A 21401-nucleotide genomic window follows, 5' to 3' on the forward strand; every position below is an offset into this window, starting at 1 on the left:
CATGTTAAGTGAATGCACAGCAGATGTCTTTCATTGGTTATGGGGGATTCATCCTACCAGTTTTTACCTTCTGTATGGAAACAACTAAGCATGAGGTCAGAGTCTAAAGATATGATAAGATAGATACATTCAGAGCTGTAAATTTTACCTAATAAATACTGGAGTCCAGATCTGCTTATGATGACAAATATTTCTGCTGCATCTACATTGAGTACCAAATGTGATGCTGGGCCTTCTCTTTTTCCATCTCTAATAAAAGGCATGTTCCATGGCCGGGCAGGACAGCAGAAGGGATTTTTATTTCAACACAGGACTATGCTGAGCTGTCACTTCTTTTTTTTTTTTGAGCTGTCATTTCTTATAATGACATACTCCCACTGTGTTTTGCAATTGATTTCGAATTTCTAACACTGAACATATGCTACTGCAGATGATCTCTTCTTGCAGGCTTATTTTACATGGGGCTTTTATTACATGTGGGTTATTACGAAAAATAAAAGGTCAGTCCCTGACTTTTCACCATAATTTCTCTTAGTGATACATTTCAGCTCACCCAGAGTTCGAAGTGTATATTGTGAAAATTGTGGCCGTAAGTTAAAACAGAGGACAAATAAGATAAAGCCATTGTCTTATCTCACATGCAGTAGATAATTTATTTAGGAAAGCCCTTGATTTTTCTGGGGCATGACAAGACATGCGTTGGTTTGCTGAGCAATTTACTTCAAAATGAAAGGAATGAATTACTCTTCTTTTGGCAACTCTATATTGAAATCCTACTCTAAAAATAACAAACTTCTTTTCATACTTGATCATTTTGAAATAGAAGATTGCTATTAAAAAAATGTAACCTGTGCTACTCGAAGAATAAAATGCAGCCCTTTTCCAAGGAAGTGTTAAATGCACTTCCTACGAACCACTTCTTATTTTCCAGGAAGCCTTCCCGGATCCCAGGCAATAGACACAGATTCCCATGGGCTTAGCCTTCAGTTCAAACTGAAGGAGCCTCAGATCCTTGCCTTTTCCATGGTCTTTTGGAATGTTTCCCTTCCATTACCAGGGAATTAGCACACTTGATCATCAGGCCCTTTGAGTCATCAGTGAGGCTGTAGTTCAGATTTCCAAACTGCCAAGTTTTCACCCTCAACTACACAAAGCAGCCCAAACTCAAGACACAAGCAAGCACATCATACTCAAGGCAAATTCCTTCATTATCCATGTCGTGGCAACTGTTATCATTCATATCTCACAAATGACTAGGAAGGACTTGCCAAGTTTTAAAGTATTATCAGGAGACAGTGAGTAAATTTCTACCAAGAAGCTCTTGTTGGATGAAAAAAATATCTGTTTAAACTCAACTTCACTGTTCCTTGCTTTCCTAACCTGTAAAGTGGGAATAATAATATTTGTTGTACTTAACTCATGGGGATATGGCGAGATGACATATTTGAGAAAGCAGAGAATGTTGTATGTGATCATATGAGTGGCACACCCTATGAGACCTAACAAATCTTGTTTCAGGTGGCATCAAAAGCAAAGAAATTATTTAGGGAGCAAATTAAAATGTAACGCAAGACAGAGGGGTAAGGATGAAAAAGACTGTGGGAAAGGAAGGTTCACTTAGAAAGGGAGTGAAGGGAAGTAACAGAATCAACAGGGATTCTTCCAGCAGTTTCGTAAAGGGGCTCCAGCCTTTCCCAGAGTCCTCACACTCTAGAGCTGTTTCCTTGTAATTGCTACAAAACATCAACAAAAGCCCTTTGGAAAGTGACTGTGAAGCACAAGGCCAAGCCGAGATGCTGGGCAGACTATGTTCCCCTCCCCTCATAATAGCCACACCTGAGACCAAGGCTACTAGCCTAAGAAGCACAGATGCCAGACAAATCTAAAAGTGAAGTGCATCTGAGTCATCATCATTTTTGATCCTTTTACTCCCATCTGTTTCTGTCCCCTACCAGGCTGGTCTCTGCCGTCAACCTTCCTCCCTGTGCCAACAGAAACCTTTACACCTGACATTGGAACGCCTGGTCTCTACATGTTCTGAAAACCGGTATGTACTTGAGGGAGTTCATAATAGAAAAATAAAAACACATGAAAAACCCACGGAGCAGCTAAGCCCATGTGCCACAACTACTGAGCCTGCACTCCAAAGCCCACGAGCCACAACTAGTGAGCCCGTGTGCCACAACTACTGAAGCCCGCACACCTAGAGCCTGTGCTCCACAACAAGAGAAGCCACCGCAATGAGAAGCCTGCACACCGCAATAAAGAGTAGCCCCCACTCGCCACAACTAGAGAAAGACCGCACGCAGCAACAAAGACCTAACGCGGCCAAAAATAAAAATAAACTTATAAAAAACAACAACACATGAAAAACACCTTCAGCCTCACGAATAGGCAGAGATATACAAATTACACAAGAGAACAGCAACTAGATGCAATGGATTGGATGTACATGTAGCAACATGTATGCATCTTAATAACAGTGCTTAGTGAGGGAAACAAAGGAAAAGAATGGTTCATCCTTTGTAACAAATGTACCACTCTGGTGTAGGATGTTGATAATGGGGGAGGCTGAGCTTGTGTTGGGGCAGGGAGTATATGGGAAATCTCTGCACTTTCCTTTTAATTTTGCTGTGAACCTAAAATGGCTGTAAAATTTTTTAAGTCTTTAAAATTTAAAAAAAGGAGGCGAAGGAGCCATGCCCCCGGCCCCGCCGGTCCCCCCGCGATACTGTTCCACAGCCCGTCAGGCCCCGAGGTGCACGGGGTCATCAACGAGATGGACTGCAGGGCCAATAGCGAGGCTCCCGCCATCAGCTCCGCCATCGACCGCGGCGACACGGAGACGACCATGCCGTCCATTAGGAGTGACTGCGCTGCGCTCTGCGCCAGTTGCAAGGTTAACATCTCCGACCGCTACTACCTACTGGTGGTGGACAAGCAGTGGCACATGCGCTGCCTCAAGTGCTGTGAGTCCAAGCTCAACCTGGAGTTGGAGCTCACCTGTTTCAGCAAGGATGGAAGCACCTACTGCAAGGAAGACTACTACAGGCGGTTCTACGTGCAGCACTGCGCCCGCTGCCACCGAGGCATCTCGGCCTTGGAGATGGTGATGCGAGCTCGGGACTTGGTTTATCACCTCAACTGCTTCACGCGCACTACGTGTAACAAGATGCTGACCACGGGTGACCACTTCCGCATGAAGGACAGACTGCTCTACCACCGCTTGCACTTCGGGGCGCTGCTGCAGGTCGAGTACCCTGCGCACTTCAACCACGCCGACGTGGCCAAGAGCGCAGGGTTGGGTGCAGCGGGGGCCAACCCTCTGGGTCTTCCCTACTACAATAGCGTAGGCACGGTGCAGAAGGGGCGGCCGAGGAAGCGCAAGAGCCTCGGGCCCGGGGCGGACCCAGCGACCTACAACGCTGCACTTAGCTGGAACAAGAACGATGTGGAGCACCTGGACCGCGACCAGAGGTACCGGAGCAGCCGGAAGACGAAGTGCATGCGCAACTCCTTCAAGCACCAGCAACTTCGGAACGTGAAGTCTTTGCCGTTAACCACAACCCTGATGCCAAGGACTAGAAGCAGCTCGCGCAAAAGACGGGCCTCACCAAGCGGGTCCTCCAGGTCTCGTCTCAGAACGCCCAGGCCAAGTTCAGGCGCAACTTCATACGGCGGGAAAACACGGGCGTGGACAAGTCGACAGAGGCAGCGCTGCAGACGGGGACGCCATAGGGGTCGGCCTCGGAGCTGTCCAAGGCCTCGCTTAGCCACCCCAGGATGCCCACCAACCTCACAGACCTGACCAGCCTCACAGACCATGACGTCCGCCCTAACTTCTGGGCCTGGCAACCTAGAGGACCATGAGCCTCACAGCCCCTCGCAAACGACTCTTAACCAACCTTTTCTAATGATTCTCGGCCCCTCGGCCCCGCCCCACAAGTGATTTAAAAAAAGAAATTATCTTTAGTTGAATTCCAAGTGTATTTTATTTTTTTTTACACGCATAAAATAAAGCATTTATTTGATTATGAATTACAGCTTGCCAAGGTTCGGAGTCAATTACCAAAAAAAAAAAAAAAAATCCAAACCAAAAAAAATAAAAACAACAGAGCTTTGGAGAAATAATATAATATAACCTACTTACTTAAAAATACAAACACAAATGAAAAAGTCCACCTAATTTTTTAAGTCGTTACATTTTTGTTTGCTTTAGTTGATGTAATTCCAAAAAGAAAAAATAGATAACGCAAGCCCAGTTAATATACATGTTATCTTTCAGAAATCGTCTAAAGAAAGATTTGTGGCAAAGATAATCACTAACGGTTGACTTTACTGGAAAAACTAATTTTGAAGTAGGTCACGAATTCCTCCAAAGCAGTAGATACACTTAAAAACATCCAACCCGTCAACTGCAAATCGAGTAACAGTGTTGATCCTGCAAAATTTTTTCACTGTCACTCTGAAGTACACTAAGAAGGACCAGGAAAAGCGTCAGTGCCGTGAAAACTATAAATTGCTTTCAAGATTTATATTTTCCCATCCTTCTAAAAGTAGCATTTAATAAAACAAGCTGCTTCTTACTCAAATTCAATCATTATGGAAGAGATAATACCAAACCCAATTTGCTATTATTTCTTTACTGAGTTTTAAGCACCTTTCAACCTTAGAACCAGAGTCTCGTTATCAGAAAAGGTATTTACCCATACGCCCAATAAGTATTATGAATTTTTAAATTTTTGTCTTTTTTTAAACTTTTTTTCTTTTTTTTATTGTTTGGCCCAACCAACTGGATGATGGTGCCGTTTATTTATTCATTTATTATTGAATTTTACTTTTTTATTTTTTTATACAGCAGGTTATTAGTTATCCATTTTATACATATTAGTGTATACATGTCAATCCCAATCTCCCAATTCATCCCACCACCCCTACCCGCCCCACCCCCTGCTGCTTTCCCCCCTTGGTGTCCATACGCTTTCCCCCCTTGGTGTCCATCTGTGTCTCAACTTCTGCCCTGCAAACCGCTTCATCTGTATCATTTTCTAGGTTCCACATATATGCGTTAATATATGTGTACATATATCTGTTTTTCTCTTTCTGACTTACTTCACTCTGTATGACAGTCTCTAGATCCATCCACGTCTCTACAAATGACTCAATTTCGTTCCTTTTTATGGTTGAGTAATATTCCATTGTATATATTCCATTGTATATATGTACCACATCTTCTTTATCCATTCGTCTGTCGATAGGCATTTAGGCTGCTTCCAAGACCTGGCTATTGTAAATAGTGCTGCAATGAACATTGGGGTGCATGTGTCTTTTTGAATTATGGCTTTCTCTGGGTATATGCCCAGTACCGGGATTGCTGGGTCATATGGTAATTCTATTTTTAGTTTTTAAAGGAACCTCCATACTGTTCTCCATAGTGGTGTATCAATTTACATTCCCACCAACACCAACAGCGCAAGAGGGTTCCCTTTTCTCCTCACCCTCTCCAGCATTTATTGTTTGTAGATGTTCTGATGATGCCCACTCTAACTAGTGTGAGGTGATACCTCACTGTAGTTTTGATTTGCATTTCTCTAATAATTAGTGATGTTGAGCATCTTTTCATGTGCTTCTTGGCCATATGTATGTCTTCTTTGGAGAAATGTCTATTTAGGTCGTCTGCCCATTTTTGGATTGGGTTATTTGTTTTTTTAATATTGAGCTGCATGAGCTGTTTATATATTCTGGAGATTAATCCTTTGTCCATTGATTCGTTTGTGAATATTTTCTCCCATTATGAGGGTTATCTTTTCGTCTTGTTTGTAGTTTCCTTTGCTTTGCAAAAGCTTTTAAGTTTCATTAGGTCCCATTTGTTTATTTTTGTTTTTATTTCCGTTACTCTAGGAGGTGGATCAAAAAAGATCATGCTGTGCTTTATGTCAAAGAGTGTTCTTCCTATATTTTCCTCTAAGAGTTTTATAGTGTCTGATCTGACATTTAGGTCTTTAATCAATTTTGAGTTTATTTTTGTGTATGGTGTTAGGGAGTTTTCTAATCTCATTCTTTTACATGTAGCTGTTAAGTTTTCCCAGAACCACTTATTGAACAGACTGTCTTTTCTCCATTGTATATTCTTGCCTCCTCTGTGATAGATTAGTTGACCATAGGTGCGTGGGTTTATCTCTGGGCTTTCTATCCTGTTCCATGGATCTATATTTCTGTTTTTGTGCCAGTACCATACTGTCTTGATTACTGTAGCTTTGTACTGTACTCTGAAGTTAGGGAGTCTGATTCCTTCAGCTCCATTTTTTTCCCTCAAGACTGCTTTGGCTACTCGGGGTCTTTTGTGTCTCCATACAAATTTTAAGATTTTTTTGTTCTAGTTCTGTAAAATAATGCCATTGGTAATTTGATAGGGATTGCATTGAATCTGTAGATTGCTTTAGGTAGTATAGTCATTTTCACAATGTTATTCTTCCAAACCAAGAACAAGGTATATCCATCCATCTGTTTCTATCATTTTTAACTTCTTTCATCAGTGTCTTATAGTTTTCTGCATACAGGACTTTTGTCTTCCTAGGTAGGTTTATTCCTAGGTATTTTATTCTTTTTGTTGCAATGGTAAATGGGAGTGTTTCCATAATTTCTCTTTCAGATTTTTCATCATTAGTGTATAGGAATGCAAGCGATTTCTGTGCCTTAATTTTGCATCCTGCAACTTTACCAAATTCACTGATTAGTTCTAGTAGTTTTCTGGTGGCATCTTTAGGATGCTCTATGTATAGTACCATGTCATCTGCAAACAGTGACAGTTTTGTTTCTTCTTTTCCAATTTGTATTCCTTTTATTTCTTTTTCTCCTCTGATTGCCGTGGCTAGGACTTCCAAAACTATGTTGAATAATAGTGGCGAGAGCGGACAGCCTTGTCTTGCTTCTGATCTTAGAGGAAATGCTTTCAGTTTTTCACAATTGAGAATGATGTTTGCTGTGGGTTTGTCATATATGGCCTTTATTATGTTGAGGTAGGTTCCCTCTATGCCCACTTTCTGGAGAGTTTTTATCATAAATGGGTGTTGAATTTCGTCAAAAGCTTTTTCTGCATCTATTGAGATGATCATATGGTTTTTATTCTTCAATTTGTTAATATGGTGTATCACATTGATTGATTTGCGTATATTGAAGAATCCTTGCATCCCTGAGATAAATCCCACTTGATCATGGTGTATATCCTTTTAATGTGTTGTTGGATTCTGTTTGCTAGTATTTTATTGAGGATTTTTGCACCTATATTCATTAGTGATATTGGTCTGTAATTTTCTTTTATTGCAGTATCTTTGTCTGGTCTTGGTATTAGGGTGATGGTGGCCTCATAGAATGAGTTTGGAAGTGTTCCTTCCTCTGCCGTTTTTTTGAAGAGTTTGAGAAGGATGGGTGTTAGCTCTTCTCTAAATGTTTGATAGAATTCACCTGTGAAGCCATCTGATCCTGGACTCTTGTTTGTTGGAAGACTTTTAATCACAGTTTAAATTTCATTACTTGTGATTGGTCTTCATATTTTCTCTTTCTCCCTGGTTCAGTCTTGGAAGGTTATACCTTTCTAAGAATTTGTCCATTTCTTCCAGGTTGTCCATTTTATTGGCATAGAGTTGCTTATAGTAGTCTCTTAGGATGCTCTGTATATCTGTATAACTTTGTATATCTGTGGTGTCTGTTGTAACTTCTCCTTTTTCATTTCTGATTTTATTGATTTGAGTCCTCTCCCTCTTTTTCTTGATGAGTCTGGCTAATGGCCTGTCAATTTTGTTTATCTTCTCAAAGAACCAGCTTTTAGTTTTATTGATCTTTGCTATTGTTTTCTTTGTTTCTATTTCATTTACTTCTGCTCTGATCTTTATGATTTCTTTCCTTCTACTAACTTTGGGTTTTGTTTGTTCTTCTTTCTCTAGTTCATTTTGGTGTAAGGTTAGATTGTTTATTTGAGATTTTTCTTGTTCCTTGAGGTAGGCTTTTACTACCCTCTTAGAACTGCTTTTGCTGCATCCCATAGGTTTTGCGTTGTCGTGTTTTCACTGTAATTTGTCTCTAGGTATTTTTTGATTTCCTCTTTGATTTCTTCAGTGATCTCTTGGTTATTTAGTAACATATTGTCTAGCCTCCATGTGTTTGTGTTTTTTATGGTTTTTTCCCTGTAACTGATTTCTAATCTCATAGAGCTGTGGTCAGAAAAGATGCTTGATATGATTTCAATTGTCTTAAATTTACTGAGCCTTGATTTGTGACCCAAGATGTGATCTATCCTGGAGAATGTTCCATGCACACTTGAGAAGAAAGTGTAATCTGCTGCTTTTGGATGGAATGTCCTATAAATATCAATTAAATCTATCTGGTCTACTGTGTCATTTAAAGCTTGTGTTTCCTTATTAATTTTCTGTTTGGATGATCTGTCCATTGGTGTAAGTGAAGTGTTAAAGTTCCCCACTATTACTGTGTTACTGTCAATTTCCTTTTTTATAGCTGTTAGCACTTGCCTTATGTATTGAGACGCTCCTATGTTGGGTGCATATATATTTATAATTGTTATAGCTTCTTCTTGGATTGATCCCTTGATCATTATGTAGTATCCTTCCTTGTCTCTTGTAACATTCTTTATTTTAAAGTCTATTTTATCTGATATGAGTATGGCTACTCCAGCTTTCCTTTGATTTCCATTGGCATGGAATATCTTTTTCCATCCCCTCACTTTCAGTCTGTATGTGTCCCTAGGTCTGAAGTGGATCTCTTGTAGACAGCATATATATCAGTCTTGTTTTTGTATCCATTCAGCAAGCATGTGCCTTTTGGTCGGAGCATTTAATCCATTCACATTTAAGGTAATTATAGATATGTATGTTCCTATTACCATTTTCTTAATTGTTATGGGTTTGTTTTTGTAGGTCCTTTTCTTCTCTTGTGTTTCCCACTTAGAGAAGTTCCTTTAGCAGTTGTTTGTAGAGCTGGTTTGGTGGTGCTGAATTCTCTTAGCTTTTGCTTGTCTGTAAAGCTTTTGATCTCTCCATCAAATCTGAATGAGATCCTTGCTGGGTAATCTTGGTTGTAGGTTCTTCCCTTTCATCACTTTAAATATATCGTGGCACTCCCTTCTGGCTTGTAGAGTTTCTGCTGAGAAATCAGCTTTTAACCTTATGGGAGTTCCCTTGTATGTTATTTGTCATTTTTTGCTTGTTGCTCAATAATTTTTGTGCTTAATTTTTGTCAATTTGATTACTATGTGTCTCTGCATGTTTCTCCTTGGGTTTATCCTGGGACTACCTGGGACTCTCTGCACTTCCTGGACTTGGGTAGCTATTTCCTTTCCCATGTTTAGGGAAGTTTTCGACTATAATCTCTTCAAATATTTTTCTCAGGTCCTTTCTCTCTCTCTTCTCCTTCTGGGACCCCTATAATGCAAATGTTGTTGTGTTTAATGTTGTCCCATAGTTCTCTTAGGCTGTCTTCATTTCTTTTCATTCTCTTCTCTTTATTCTGCTCTGTGGTAGTTATTTTCACTATTGTATCTTCCAGGTCACTTATCCATTCTTCTGCCTCAGTTTTTCTGCTACTGATTCCTTCTAGTGCATTTTTCATTTCAGTTATTGTAATATTCATCTCTGTTTGTTTGTTCTTTAATTCTTCTAGGAGTTCGTTCTTTAATTCTTCTAGGTCTTTGTTAAACATTTCTTGCATCTTCTCGATCTTTGCCTCCATTCTTTTTCCAAGGTCCTGGATCATTTTCACTATCATTATTCTGAATTCTTTTTCTGGAAGGTTGCCTATCTCCACTTCATTTAGTTGTTTTTCTGGGGTTTTATCTTGTTCCTTCATCTGGTACATAGCCCTCTGCCTTTTCATCTTGTCTATCTTTCTGTGAATGTGGTTTTTGTTCCACAGGCTGCAGGATTGTAGTTCTTCTTGCTTCTGCTATCTGCCCTCTTGTGAATGAGGCTATCTAAGAGGCTTGTGCAAGTTTCCTGATGGGAGCGACTGGTGGTGGGTAGAGCTGGCTGTGCTCTGGTGGGCAGATCTCAGTAAAACTGTAATCCACTTGACTGCTCATGGGTGGGGCTGGGTTCCTTCCCTGTTGGTTGTTTGGCCTGAGACGACCAAACACTGGAGCCTACCTGGGCTCTTTGGTGGGGCTAATGGCTGACTCTGGGAGGGCTCATGCCAAGGAATACTTCCCAGAACTTCTGCTGCCAGTGTTCATGTCCTCACAGTGAGACAGAGCCACCCCCCGCTTCTGCAGGAGACCCTCCAATACCAGCAGGTAGGTCTGGTTCAGTCTCCTATGGGGTCACTGCTCCTTCCCCTGGGTCCCAATGTGCACACTACTTTGTGTGTGCCCTCCAAGAGTGGAGTCTCTGTTTCCCCCAGTCCTGTCGAAGTTCTGCAATCAAATCCCAGTAGCCTTCAAAATCTGATTCTCTAGGAATTCCTTCTCCCGTTGCTGGACCCCCAGGTTAGGAAGCCTGACGTGCGGCTCAGAACCTTCACTCCAGTGGGTGGACTTCTGTGGTATAAGTGTTGTCCAGTTTGTGAGTCACCACCCAGCAGTTATGGGATTTGATTTTATTGTGATTGTGCCCCTCCTACTGTCTCATTGTAGCTTCTCCTTCATCTTTGGATGTGGGCTGTCTTCTCTGGTGAGTTCCAGAGTCTTCCCGTCATTGATTGTTCAGCAGTTAGTTGTGATTCCAGTGCTCTCGCAAGAGGGAGTGAGCACACGTCTTTCTTCTCAGCCATCTTGAACCAATCCGCCCAAGTGCATTTTAATATAGAGGCTTTGAGCAACTAGCTAACCACATTTTAGGATCTCACCTGGAAACTGAGGAAGAAAATAATTGCACCCCCGGCTGACACAGCGGTGTGGACTGGAATTACTTGGAAGATCTATCTGCAACACAGCATTTGTGTCACTGTACAGTTTTGTGGACTGAGCGAGGAAAAACAACAAATAATTTAAGTTGGTTAGAGCTTCTGTATTTTCTAAGACTGCCACGTGCCTTAGGAATACTGTTTTATCTCCATACTTTGGATGACTTGTTCGTTTTTCTCTCTGTATATTTATGACCAGAGCAAAAATGTAACCAAAAAAAAAAAAAAGTTTGTTACTTTGAATAGTCCTAAAAAGAAAAAAATCAACCCCCTCCAACGGTCACTTTGTTGTTTTAGAATTTTAAGGTGGAAGTCTATTCAAATATCAGAAGTTGTAAAATCTAACCAGTAATAAAACCACTTATTGAAACTAAAAAAAAAAAAAAAAGATGAAATAGCCACCTAGTAATAGGTATGAATATTTAAAATACATGCATACAAAACAATAAGAGCACACACATGCAACAAATCCACATTAAATTGCATTAGAATAGTTACTTAAGTGGGGAGCTGGGGAGAAAGGAAGTGGGAACAGGTTATGGGGACAAAAGGAGTAGACAGACAGGGAGATAGACAGATAGATAAGGAGAATAACCTGGCTCAGGCCAGTGATGAAAGGGGGCCATGAACGGGTAAGTATGATTAATTCAACTTCCTTCATATAAATCCCCAAAATAAGTATTAATAAATAAATAAATAAATAAACAAGATTACATTTTACATCAATCAAATTGACAAGTGCAATGAGAATCGTAATACCTAGTGCTGACAAGGGTAGTGTTTCTAGCAGGAGTGCAAATTACAGCTTCTTTAAAAGAGGGTAATATGTTAATATGTGTCAAAAGCTTAAATATGTGCCTATATACACTTAGGGCCAGCAATTACATGTCTAAGAATTTACCCTAATCAAACATATTTACCACAATTTCTATTAAAAATGTTTACATCATGGTTATTTATGATCATGGAAAAATGAGGAAGAAATGTCCAACAGGGGATTGGCTCAATGAATTATTGCACAGCCACAGATGGAAAGTTATACAACAGCTTTAAAAAGATGTTGTAGAAGGATAATAAATAGCATGGGGAAAACAGGCAATAAAACTATATATGGAGTGTGATTTTACTTTTGAAAAATAAATGCATCTATATGTGTCTGTGTGCACAACACATACACACACACACACTACGTAAATTAGGAAGACATTCACCAAAATACCAACAGCCATGATTTGGGAGAGCTTGAGTCAGGGATTTTCACTGATTTTATGGCCTTGAATTTTACTGACTTTATTAGATGAATTCATCTGGTACTTAGGGGAAAAAATTTCTAAAGGAGAAAAAAAAAAAGCCTATAGTCCTGTTCCCTAAGGCAGGTGCTGGGTAAATAGCTCGTTAATCTATTAACCACATTTGTGATACAGCTGAATGATTGGCTTGTCTTGGTGACATATTTGAATTTTTAGCAGGGTCTTCTGTAGACAGAGAGCTTGAACCGAAGGAATGACTTCCCAGCTGACGGAGGCTTTGGCAGGTCCATATGGAGAGAGGTTTACAAGCAGGCTAGCTTTTCAATGGTACATAAGTGAGAGGATAAAGGCAGACATTCAGCTCACCAGGAACACTCCTCAGGTTATCCTTTCTGCCTGCTGCCCCTCTACCCATACTCCTAAATCTACAACACAGCACACCCTGAGGGTTTTCAAATGCGGTGACCACCTAGGCTGAGCCTGACACAAACAGAATTCTCAGATTCCACTCATCCACTGTGACCATTGGCAACTCTCAGCTGCTTGGACTACCTGAGTTTTTCCTCAGCTCATGTTAATTAAATGGCTATCCTTGAATCTACGTGTCTATAGAAACTAAAGACCCAAAGGAGGGACCACCAGCCCAAACCAGGCTTTTGATGGGCGAGTTCCCAGACTTCCTGGCCGCACTGGCGCAGCCTGCTCAGATCTGGGCAGTGATTAGCATGGAGGTGCTGGGTGCTCTGTGGGCAGCGTAATAAAGGGAGGGGAGGGCAGAGCAGGGAGGGTGCCAGGTGGGGAATGGGGAAAAGAGAGAAAGAATGTACAAACGTACGCCACACAGTCTAGCTAAAATAACTGAGAACGCTAAGAACTGGGCAGAAAGCCAGAAGACTTGTCACTACTTTGTAATCCATAGCTGAAATATTTGGGGTTCAGATTTGTCAGGAAGAATGGGATCTGTCTGGAAGATAAACTCCCTTGCACTTGTGGCGGGCTTTCTCGGCTGGTATGTGATACTCCTGTTCCGTCATCTGCCTTTGGCATACACGGCAAGGGTCCGACGAGCAGCACAAATGCCAAACACAGTCAGTCGCCTGCTAGAGCAGAGGCCCCAGGCAAAACACCACCAGCTGCTTTTTCCTTCCTCTCTCCATTTATTCTTTTCGAGAATGTCCAGAGAGGGAGGGGATTTGGAATACGATTGTCACCTGCTTCACTGGGCCTAGTTTACTCAGGAAACGAACATTCTAGGAGGGCACTCCTGTGGTCCTCCCTTCTGAATGGCTTAAAACACCCCGTGGATACTTCTCAAGTTCCGGTGACAGGTTTTTTTTAAGAAGAATCACTGTTTCGGCACTCATAAGGCACCCAGTGATCTCAGAGAAGAGGTAAAGAAAGACAAGAAAGAGAAGGGTGGGAAAAGTAAGATTCTGTAATTTTCCTGAGGCCACAGGTAGCCAGGAATTGCTGACAGGGAGTAAATAATAGGAGCTAAATGAAAGTCGGGTTACCAGGAAGCCAGAGTCTAGGCATGCCTATATAATCCTATGCTTTCTCCTCTGTGCAGCGGTTTAAATCACACTTCTTTCAATCAAAAGTTGTTCCAGAGGGCCTTATATGTGCTCAGCACTGTGGGGAATTCAGAAGGATAAGACCCGTCACTGCCTCAGTAATCAGTCACTTCCTATGACAGACTTTTTGTTTTTTAATTTAAATGTTGAACCTTCTTTTTAATTTATTTATTTTTATTTTTGGCTGTGTTGGGTCTTCGTTTCTGTGTGAGGGCTTTCTCTAGTTGCGGCAAGCGGGGGCCACTCTTCATCGCGGTGCACGGGCCTCTCACTGTCGTGGCCTCTCTTGTTGCGGAGCACAGGCTCCAGACGCGCAGGCTCAGTAGTTGTGGCTCACGGGCCTAGTTGCTCCGCGGCATGTGGGATCTTCCCAGACCACGGCTCGAACCCGTGTCCCCTGCATTAGCAGGCAGATTCTCAACCACTGTGCCACCAGGGAAGCCCCTATAATAAACTTTTTAAACTGTCTTTTTTTTTTTTTTTTTTTAGATGTTGGTGGTAGGAGTTTATTAGTCAATTTATTTATTTTTGGCTGTGTTGGGTCTTCGTTTCTGTGTGAGGGCTTTCTCTAGTTGCGGCAAGCGGGGGCCACTCTTCATCGCGGTGCGCGGGCCTCTCACTGTCGTGGCCTCTCTTGTTGCGGAGCACAGGCTCCAGATGCGCAGGCTCAGTAGTTGTGGCTCACGGGCCTAGTTGCTCCGCAGCATGTGGGATCCTCCCAGACCAGGGCTCGAACCCGTGTCCCCTGCATTAGCAGGCAGATTCTCAACCACTGCGCCACCAGGGAAGCCCCTTAAACTGTCTTTATAGCACTGAAAGTAATGAATTCATATAATGGAAACTATTTGAAATGATCTTATTTATTTACTTATTTACTGACACTCTTCTCCCCTTGAGAACGTAAGTTCCTGAACCACAGGGCAGTTTTCTGTCAGTTCACTGCTGTATCGCAGTGCCTGGGACGTGGAAGAGACTCAACAAATTATTCGTTGCATGAACAGAATGAAGGAGATGGGAATGTCACTTGAAGCAATAAGTCCCCTTTACAAGACACTCAGCAATTGAGACACTGTAATTGCTGTAGAATACCAGAGGCTTGAACATGTGTATGATTTAAAGAGCAGAACAAAATGAGCGAAGACAGACTGGTAGGATGTGCTGGGCCCCCAGACTGAATATGTGATGTGACAGTGAAATTGGGACTGACCCTCCCGTTCTGGGGGATGTTGGAGGGGCCATGGAAGAAGCCAGCTTGACAGTGGCAGTCCCAACAGAACAAGGAGGGCTCCTATTTTCTTGAGGATTTCAGAACATCAGTTTCATAAATGCCTTTGCCAAGAGGTTCCTCCTGGGCACGGCCAGGCTGGGCTCAGCCACAAGCAGAATATAATTCCGAGACCCAGCAAGTACTGCTTTGGGCCTGGCTGCAAGGGGTCAGCGCTTCACGTCCACAAATGGTGGGGCTGCTCCAGTCAAACAAAATTCCAACAAATAATTAACTTTAGAAATTCTTCTGTTCAAACTACAGCTTTTAAATCTCAGCCAGGTCAGTATCCTATATGTAAATTTTACAGGTTTTCTTCTCATAAGTTTTCCTTCTAAATATACCTTAATGTTGGCTAAGAAACAAATCATTCCAGATTCTCATCATTTAATCGGAGCATTTAAAGAAAATAAAATGATCTCAACTTGTGATGAATACAGTAAATCGTTCTCTATATTATATTTACTTCTCCATAAGATATAAAAGTTGTTTAAAATCAGACACAAATGGCACAAAACCCTTTGTTTACTAATGCAACCTATTTGATTTGCATAAATTGAAAAATAAAGGTACAGATTTGACAATGACAATAGCTGCCTTTTATTGTCCACATACTATGTGTCAGTCATAATATATTTACATTTTCAAACATCTTTTCTAACCTTCATATTAATGGCTTAAAGTAGATAATATTATCCCCATTTTACAGTGGAGGAAACTGAGGCTCAAAGTTTAAATGACTTGCCCAAAGCCATACAGCAGTAAGTGGTAGAGTTGAGATTCAATTCACACAAACCTAAAAAATGTTCAGTTGCTTGATTCTTTAAGTTTCAAAATCTAAGACCACACAGCAATCAGATATAGAATAAGCTGCAGAGGTTTTTGTGTTTGTATTTTTATTCTTTCACATCTCTGTCAGCAGCAGCTAACCCTGCCTTGACTACCAGCTCACTACAGGCAAACATGGACTCTTGGCTTCATATTCGCAGGACCTCGAACAATGGTCAATAGAGAATGAATGGAGGAGTGGGGGACAGGGAACAGGAAAGGACGATGGGAAGCAAAAATCCAAGTCTCCTAACATACATGGAGGGCTTACAGGTGCCAGGTGCCGTCCTAAACGACATGTGTGAATTCCCTCATTCAATCTGCACAACAATGCTATATGGCAGATATCGCTGCCCCTGCTTCAGCTGTAGGCAACTGAAGCACAAAGTTAAAGAATAGGCTGTTTGAAGTGACAGAGCCAAGACTGGCATCCAGGTGGTTTGGCTCCCAAGCCTACGGTCTCGTGCACTGTATCACCCTCCCGCCCATCTCTGGGTCTGCAGTATGAAGGCAGCACCTGCCATGGGTATACACAGCTCCATCCTCAAACTTTTGCAAATACTGGAAGTTTTAAGTAGACAAAGCAAACGCTGATACACATATAAAAATTGGCTAAATTCTGCTCTTTCTCATCTCAAGGTCTATAGTCTTGAGCTAGTCATTTTAAACTAATTTTGCATGGTGTGTGTTAGTTTGGTTGTTTTAACTTTTCTTCTTATGGGCTTTTATATCTATGATTTATGTGTACAGTTCAGGAGTACCACCAGAGTAAAACAGAGGTTGATTGAAAAGAGGGGCAAGACAGGCAAGGAAGAATGTTCTCAGGATGGGCGAGCTCAGTCTGGATTTAGATTTAATACCAAGGTTTCTAAGAAGAGGTAATGAAATCACCACTCTGGTAGAGAGAATACAGTAAGTCCAGGACAAGTGGTACCTAAGAGCCATGGGGGAAGGGTGCAAGGTCACGTGGTGTTGGGGGGTGGGACAAAGAACATCCATACATGGGTCAAGCTTGACCATCAGGCTGGGGTTAAGAGATGGGCTGTTAATTCCTAGAAAAGGGTCACAACAGAACAGGTGGCAGGAACCAAAGGAGAACACCAGTCCTAGGACCTAGTGTCCATGGGGTCAAGAAGGAATGTTGGACCAGATCCAGGTGGTGGCAAAAGAAGCCTAGGGATTAAGGCAGAAGCCTGAGAGCCAGGCCTAAAAGTGAGTTCTAGGCATTAAGAGGGTGGCCCTCCCCGCTGTAGGGAAGAGGCAGCTTACACATTGCCGGTGTCCGATTTAGACTGGTATAAAAACTGGATGGGGCTTCCCTGGTAGCGCAGTGGTTGAGAGTCCGCCTGCCGATGCGGGGGACACGGGTTCATGCTCCGGTCCGGGAGGATCCCACATGCCGTGGAGCGGCTGGGCCCGTGAGCCATGGCCGCTGAGCCTGCATGTCCGGAGCCTGTGCTCCACAACGGGAGAAGCCACAACAGTGAGAGGCCCGCGTACCACAAAAAAAAAAAAAAAAAAAAAGAAAAAGAAAGAAAGAAAAAAACTGGGTGGTGCTGATCCTTCAGGTAAAGTGATCAAAGCGTCAAACTCTCAAGTTGGGGAAGGCAGAGGAAATGAAGCAGTGACTGGTACAGGACACAAAATGTGATCTATATTTACAATGCTATTCAGTTTAATCAAGCACAAGGTTATAACAATAATATTAATATATGCACACATGTGTACACGTTTGTAAGCATATGTACATATGTGTGTATATACCAAAAAACTCAGGGGAAGCGTGGCAGTGATAAAGGCCCCTAAGGATGCAGTTCTCTGGCAGGACTCAGGGCCTTCTTCCACCCCTCCCTGGTTTACCTGCTCTGACTCTTTCATTGAAGAGTCATTGTGTCTACGTGCCAATTGGCTCTGCCCCAAATTTCTCACTCTCCCTTGTATCCAACATACGGAGCATGAATATTAATCAGGTAATTTCTGGTAATGCGTTTCCTCAGCACAGTGTTCACTTTCTTTTGGTTTTGATGGGTCAATAAAGTGCCAATTGACGCCAGCCAGAACATAAATGACCCTGCCAGGAGGAATCAGTCCAAAACAACCTGTTGTTACCATAAAATGGCAGGCTCATTTTGAAAAGTTTAGCACTTTCTGGAAGAGCGCTGGTTCACTGACCGATTTCTAAGGTCAACGGGGAAAAGTCACCAAAAGTGGTGCAAGCACAAATATTTCAAATAATTCCGACAGTGAGAAAGCTTATTTATAAGGAAAGATTATTTGTGCAATCTCAGCGTCGAAACAGTATATGGAAATTGATCACAAGTTTATCTTTAATTTTTAAGATCATTCTCTTTCTCCTCTTCTCTCTCTCCCCTTGTTCTCTCTTTTCTTCTCATTTTATGTATAAAAATGCAACCAGGCTGAACTAAAGCAAATTGGTTTAATTCCCTGGAGGGAGCATGAACAAATTTTCCCAGCAACTTTCTACTAAGGCATTTGTGTATGGGTATGTGGATGGAATGTGGAAGCAGTCAGCTACGTAAACCAGTAATCAAATGAAACATTTACCCATTTCAAAGTGCCCTGAAACAGCATTAACATCACCAGTTAAAACACTGGGCTTGGGAGAAAGAAAAGTGGCCAGAAAGGAAAAGATAAAAGTAAACACGTAGGTGGGACATGTGGTAGAGGTGGAGGTGGTACGGAGGGAAGAATAAAATCCACAGGGAATTAATTCCCTTTCAAAAGCAAATCTGTCGCAGGAGTGCTAGCAGGAGGTCTCTTTGATGGTATAGAAGAAAGGAGTAAAGAATACATTCAATAATTTCATCAAATGGAAATTTCAGCAGTTTACCTAAATTGCCAAACCATTAGACACTTACAAACGTGTTTGTATGTACCCACTTTGAGCCTTTTCTAAAAAACAGGTAAACAGAACCTGATTGTAATAAACATTAAGGGTTCTTTTCTCTTTTATGGCTGAGACCTGTTGAAACACTGGTCCTTCAGGATCACCTAGGGGTAGGACATTCCTTCATTCCTCAAACAGTTGTTCAACAAACGCTGCACAAATCTGAACTCTGTGCAGCCCTGATGTTGGGGATACAGAGTTACAGAAGAATTCTTACAGATCTCAAAGAGATCTATAATGCAACTGGCCCCAGGCCCCACTCTCCTCACATCCGCGTGGCATGCACAGTACCAGTGTTTCCTCTCAGGATGGTTTCCGCAGTCCCGTGGACTCTGCCTATGACCACGACCTGGAGTGGAGATGGCCAGCAGCCTCCTCCACAGAGGACCTTCACCTGACCTTGGAGCTCATTTGGCCTGCACACCTGATGAATAAATTGCACTTGTTCTCTTTCACCATTTTCCCTCCAAATGATTTTTCTAAAAATCTAACCAAGGACGTGCAAGAAAGGAGCCTACAGTTGCTTACAGCTCTGGGTGGCCCCAGATGGCTTGGGGGCAGGGGATGGCTTTCTCAGTGGCCCGGCCGACCGTGGCCCAGTCAGTGATTACCTGCACAGGAGTGGCGGTCTTGGTAGAAGCCGTTCCCACAGGTGGACACGCACTGGCCATGCTGCATCAGCAGGGGAGGCTGGCAGGAAGAGCACTCTAGCCCACTGGTGCACATGGAACACTGAGGCTGGCAGGCTGACTCGGACAAGGTTGGGAGAAAGAGAAAGGGAATCTCTGATGAGTTCAAGGGCACCACCCAGTGCCAATTCCTACACAGCCCAATTCTGAGGCTCTGGAGACACAGAGAACCAGACACGCAGGAAAATAACTCTAGAGCCTTCATTTACGTAGCACATATTTCATGCCAGGCACTATGCAAAGTGCTTTACATATATGAATACATTTAATCTTCACAACAACTCTACGAGGTAGAGAGTATTAATCCCAATGTTAATACTCATAGAGGTTAAGTAACCTGCTCGAGGTCAAGGTCACATGAAGCTGGCATTGGAAGCCAGGCAGTTAGGCTCAGGGGTCTATGCTCTTTTCTTCTTATCCAACTGCCCCCAATATCTTTCTCACTCAACCATTTTACAAGAATATCCCTTATGGCAGAGATATAAACAACTTCCAAAAAGGCTGAAGATTATGAATCAGGAGAAAGAGTAGGGAGAAGTGAATAATTACAAAAATAATAAAAGTGGTTGATTTTTATTGAGGACTGACTACATCCTAGACATTATTCTAGGCACTTCACATGTATTGACACATGTAATCCTCTCAAGACCCTCCTGAGGAAGGTACCGGTATTACCCCACTTTACAGGTAAGAATACTGAGGCACAGAGAGGTTATACTCACAGCCAGGATATGAACCTACACACTCTTAAATGGATAATTAACCCCACGAGTCAGAGATAGGAGAAAAAGTAACTATGATTGGCCTCAACCAAGCGAAATTCTCCCAGGTAAGAGCTTCCTCCCAGATGTACTATAAGAATTCTGATTGCACATGAACCCATTCTGGATCCTCTGGTAACCCACAAGAGATAAGCTCTGTTACCAACTATCTGTGTGATATTAAGCAAGCCAGCTAATTCTCTGGCCCACAGATTTCCCATTTGCAAAATGAGAAAGTTCTCATAAGTGATCTCGAAGGTTCATGTCAACTCTAAAGTTCTATCTTGGATTATAGGAGGGTTTTTTTTTTTTAAGATTTTTTTGATGTGGACCATTTTTAAAGTCTTTATTGAATTTGTTACACTATTGCTTCTGTTTTATGATCTGTTTTTTTTGGCTGCAAGGCATGGGGGATCCTAGCTCCCCGAACAGGGATTGAACCCACAACCCCTACATTGGAAGGTGAAGTCTTAACCACTGGACCACCAGGGAAGACCCTATATGAGGGTTTTAATAACTGACACCAAGCATCCCAATGACTACCCTTGAAAGTTTTCAAAAGTGAAAAATCCAGCCATGACTACCTAGTAAGCATCTGACTGCCCCATCATCTACCTCCCCGGGAAGACTGGAAACACCCATCAAATGTTAGAAGAAAGAGACTTGCAAGTAGAGAGGTCAAGTAGCCTACGGATGACATTGGTTTTTGGAAATTGTTCATTTCCTGTGCCATGACCCCATCCTGGACACCAGTGAGCCTCAGTCTCCCTCTGGGCTGCCTGTCTGGAGCCGTACCTAAACAGAGAGCACCGGCTTGGTAAAATCCCAGACCACAGCTGTGCACACACCGTCCGTTCCGCAGCATCTTTGTGGGGTCCTGACAGAGGTCACAGTGGTCTGGCGACTGAGAGCAGGTCAAGCAGTCTGGGTGGCAACGAACTACAATCAAGGACAAAGAGGAGAGCTCAGTAAAGACCACGTGATTTCTCTTACATCCTTCTAACAAAGGATCTATGGGGTATATGGACCTGTATAGAACAAGGAGAACAGAAAACTCTGGTCCCTATGAAAAAGGACCCCAAATAGCAAAACTGATTTCAATGCAAGATTTCAAGGAATTGCTCCTTGTCTGAAATACCATCACTGTCTCCTGTCTCCTGTCTCCTTAGTGAAGATGCTAAAAACATTACCAAACTAGCCCTACTGAATGCTTCTACCT

The 21401-nt window shown here is 42.3% G+C and overlaps 1 protein-coding gene and 1 pseudogene across 2 annotated transcripts in view; one reads left to right on the forward strand and one right to left on the reverse strand.

The window, feature by feature from the left end:
* The window catches only part of FRAS1 (Fraser extracellular matrix complex subunit 1), a 459773-nt gene that overhangs the window by 219952 nt on the left and 218420 nt on the right, over positions 1 to 21401 (reverse strand). Inside the window, exons 13-14 of the mRNA XM_082652906.1 lie at positions 20978 to 21121; positions 19344 to 19478 (exon numbers count right to left, since the gene is read on the reverse strand). Of these exons, the coding sequence (XP_082509032.1) occupies positions 19344 to 19478; positions 20978 to 21121 (279 nt within the window). The remainder of the gene's footprint in view (positions 1 to 19343; positions 19479 to 20977; positions 21122 to 21401) is intronic.
* LOC309821778 (LIM/homeobox protein Lhx2-like) lies at positions 2738 to 3949 on the forward strand (annotated as a pseudogene). Its single transcript has one exon. The product of its transcript is annotated as an LIM/homeobox protein Lhx2-like (transcript).

Source organism: Grampus griseus (genome assembly GCF_964374135.1).
Source record: "Grampus griseus genome assembly, chromosome: 4".
NCBI lineage: Eukaryota > Metazoa > Chordata > Mammalia > Artiodactyla > Delphinidae > Grampus > Grampus griseus.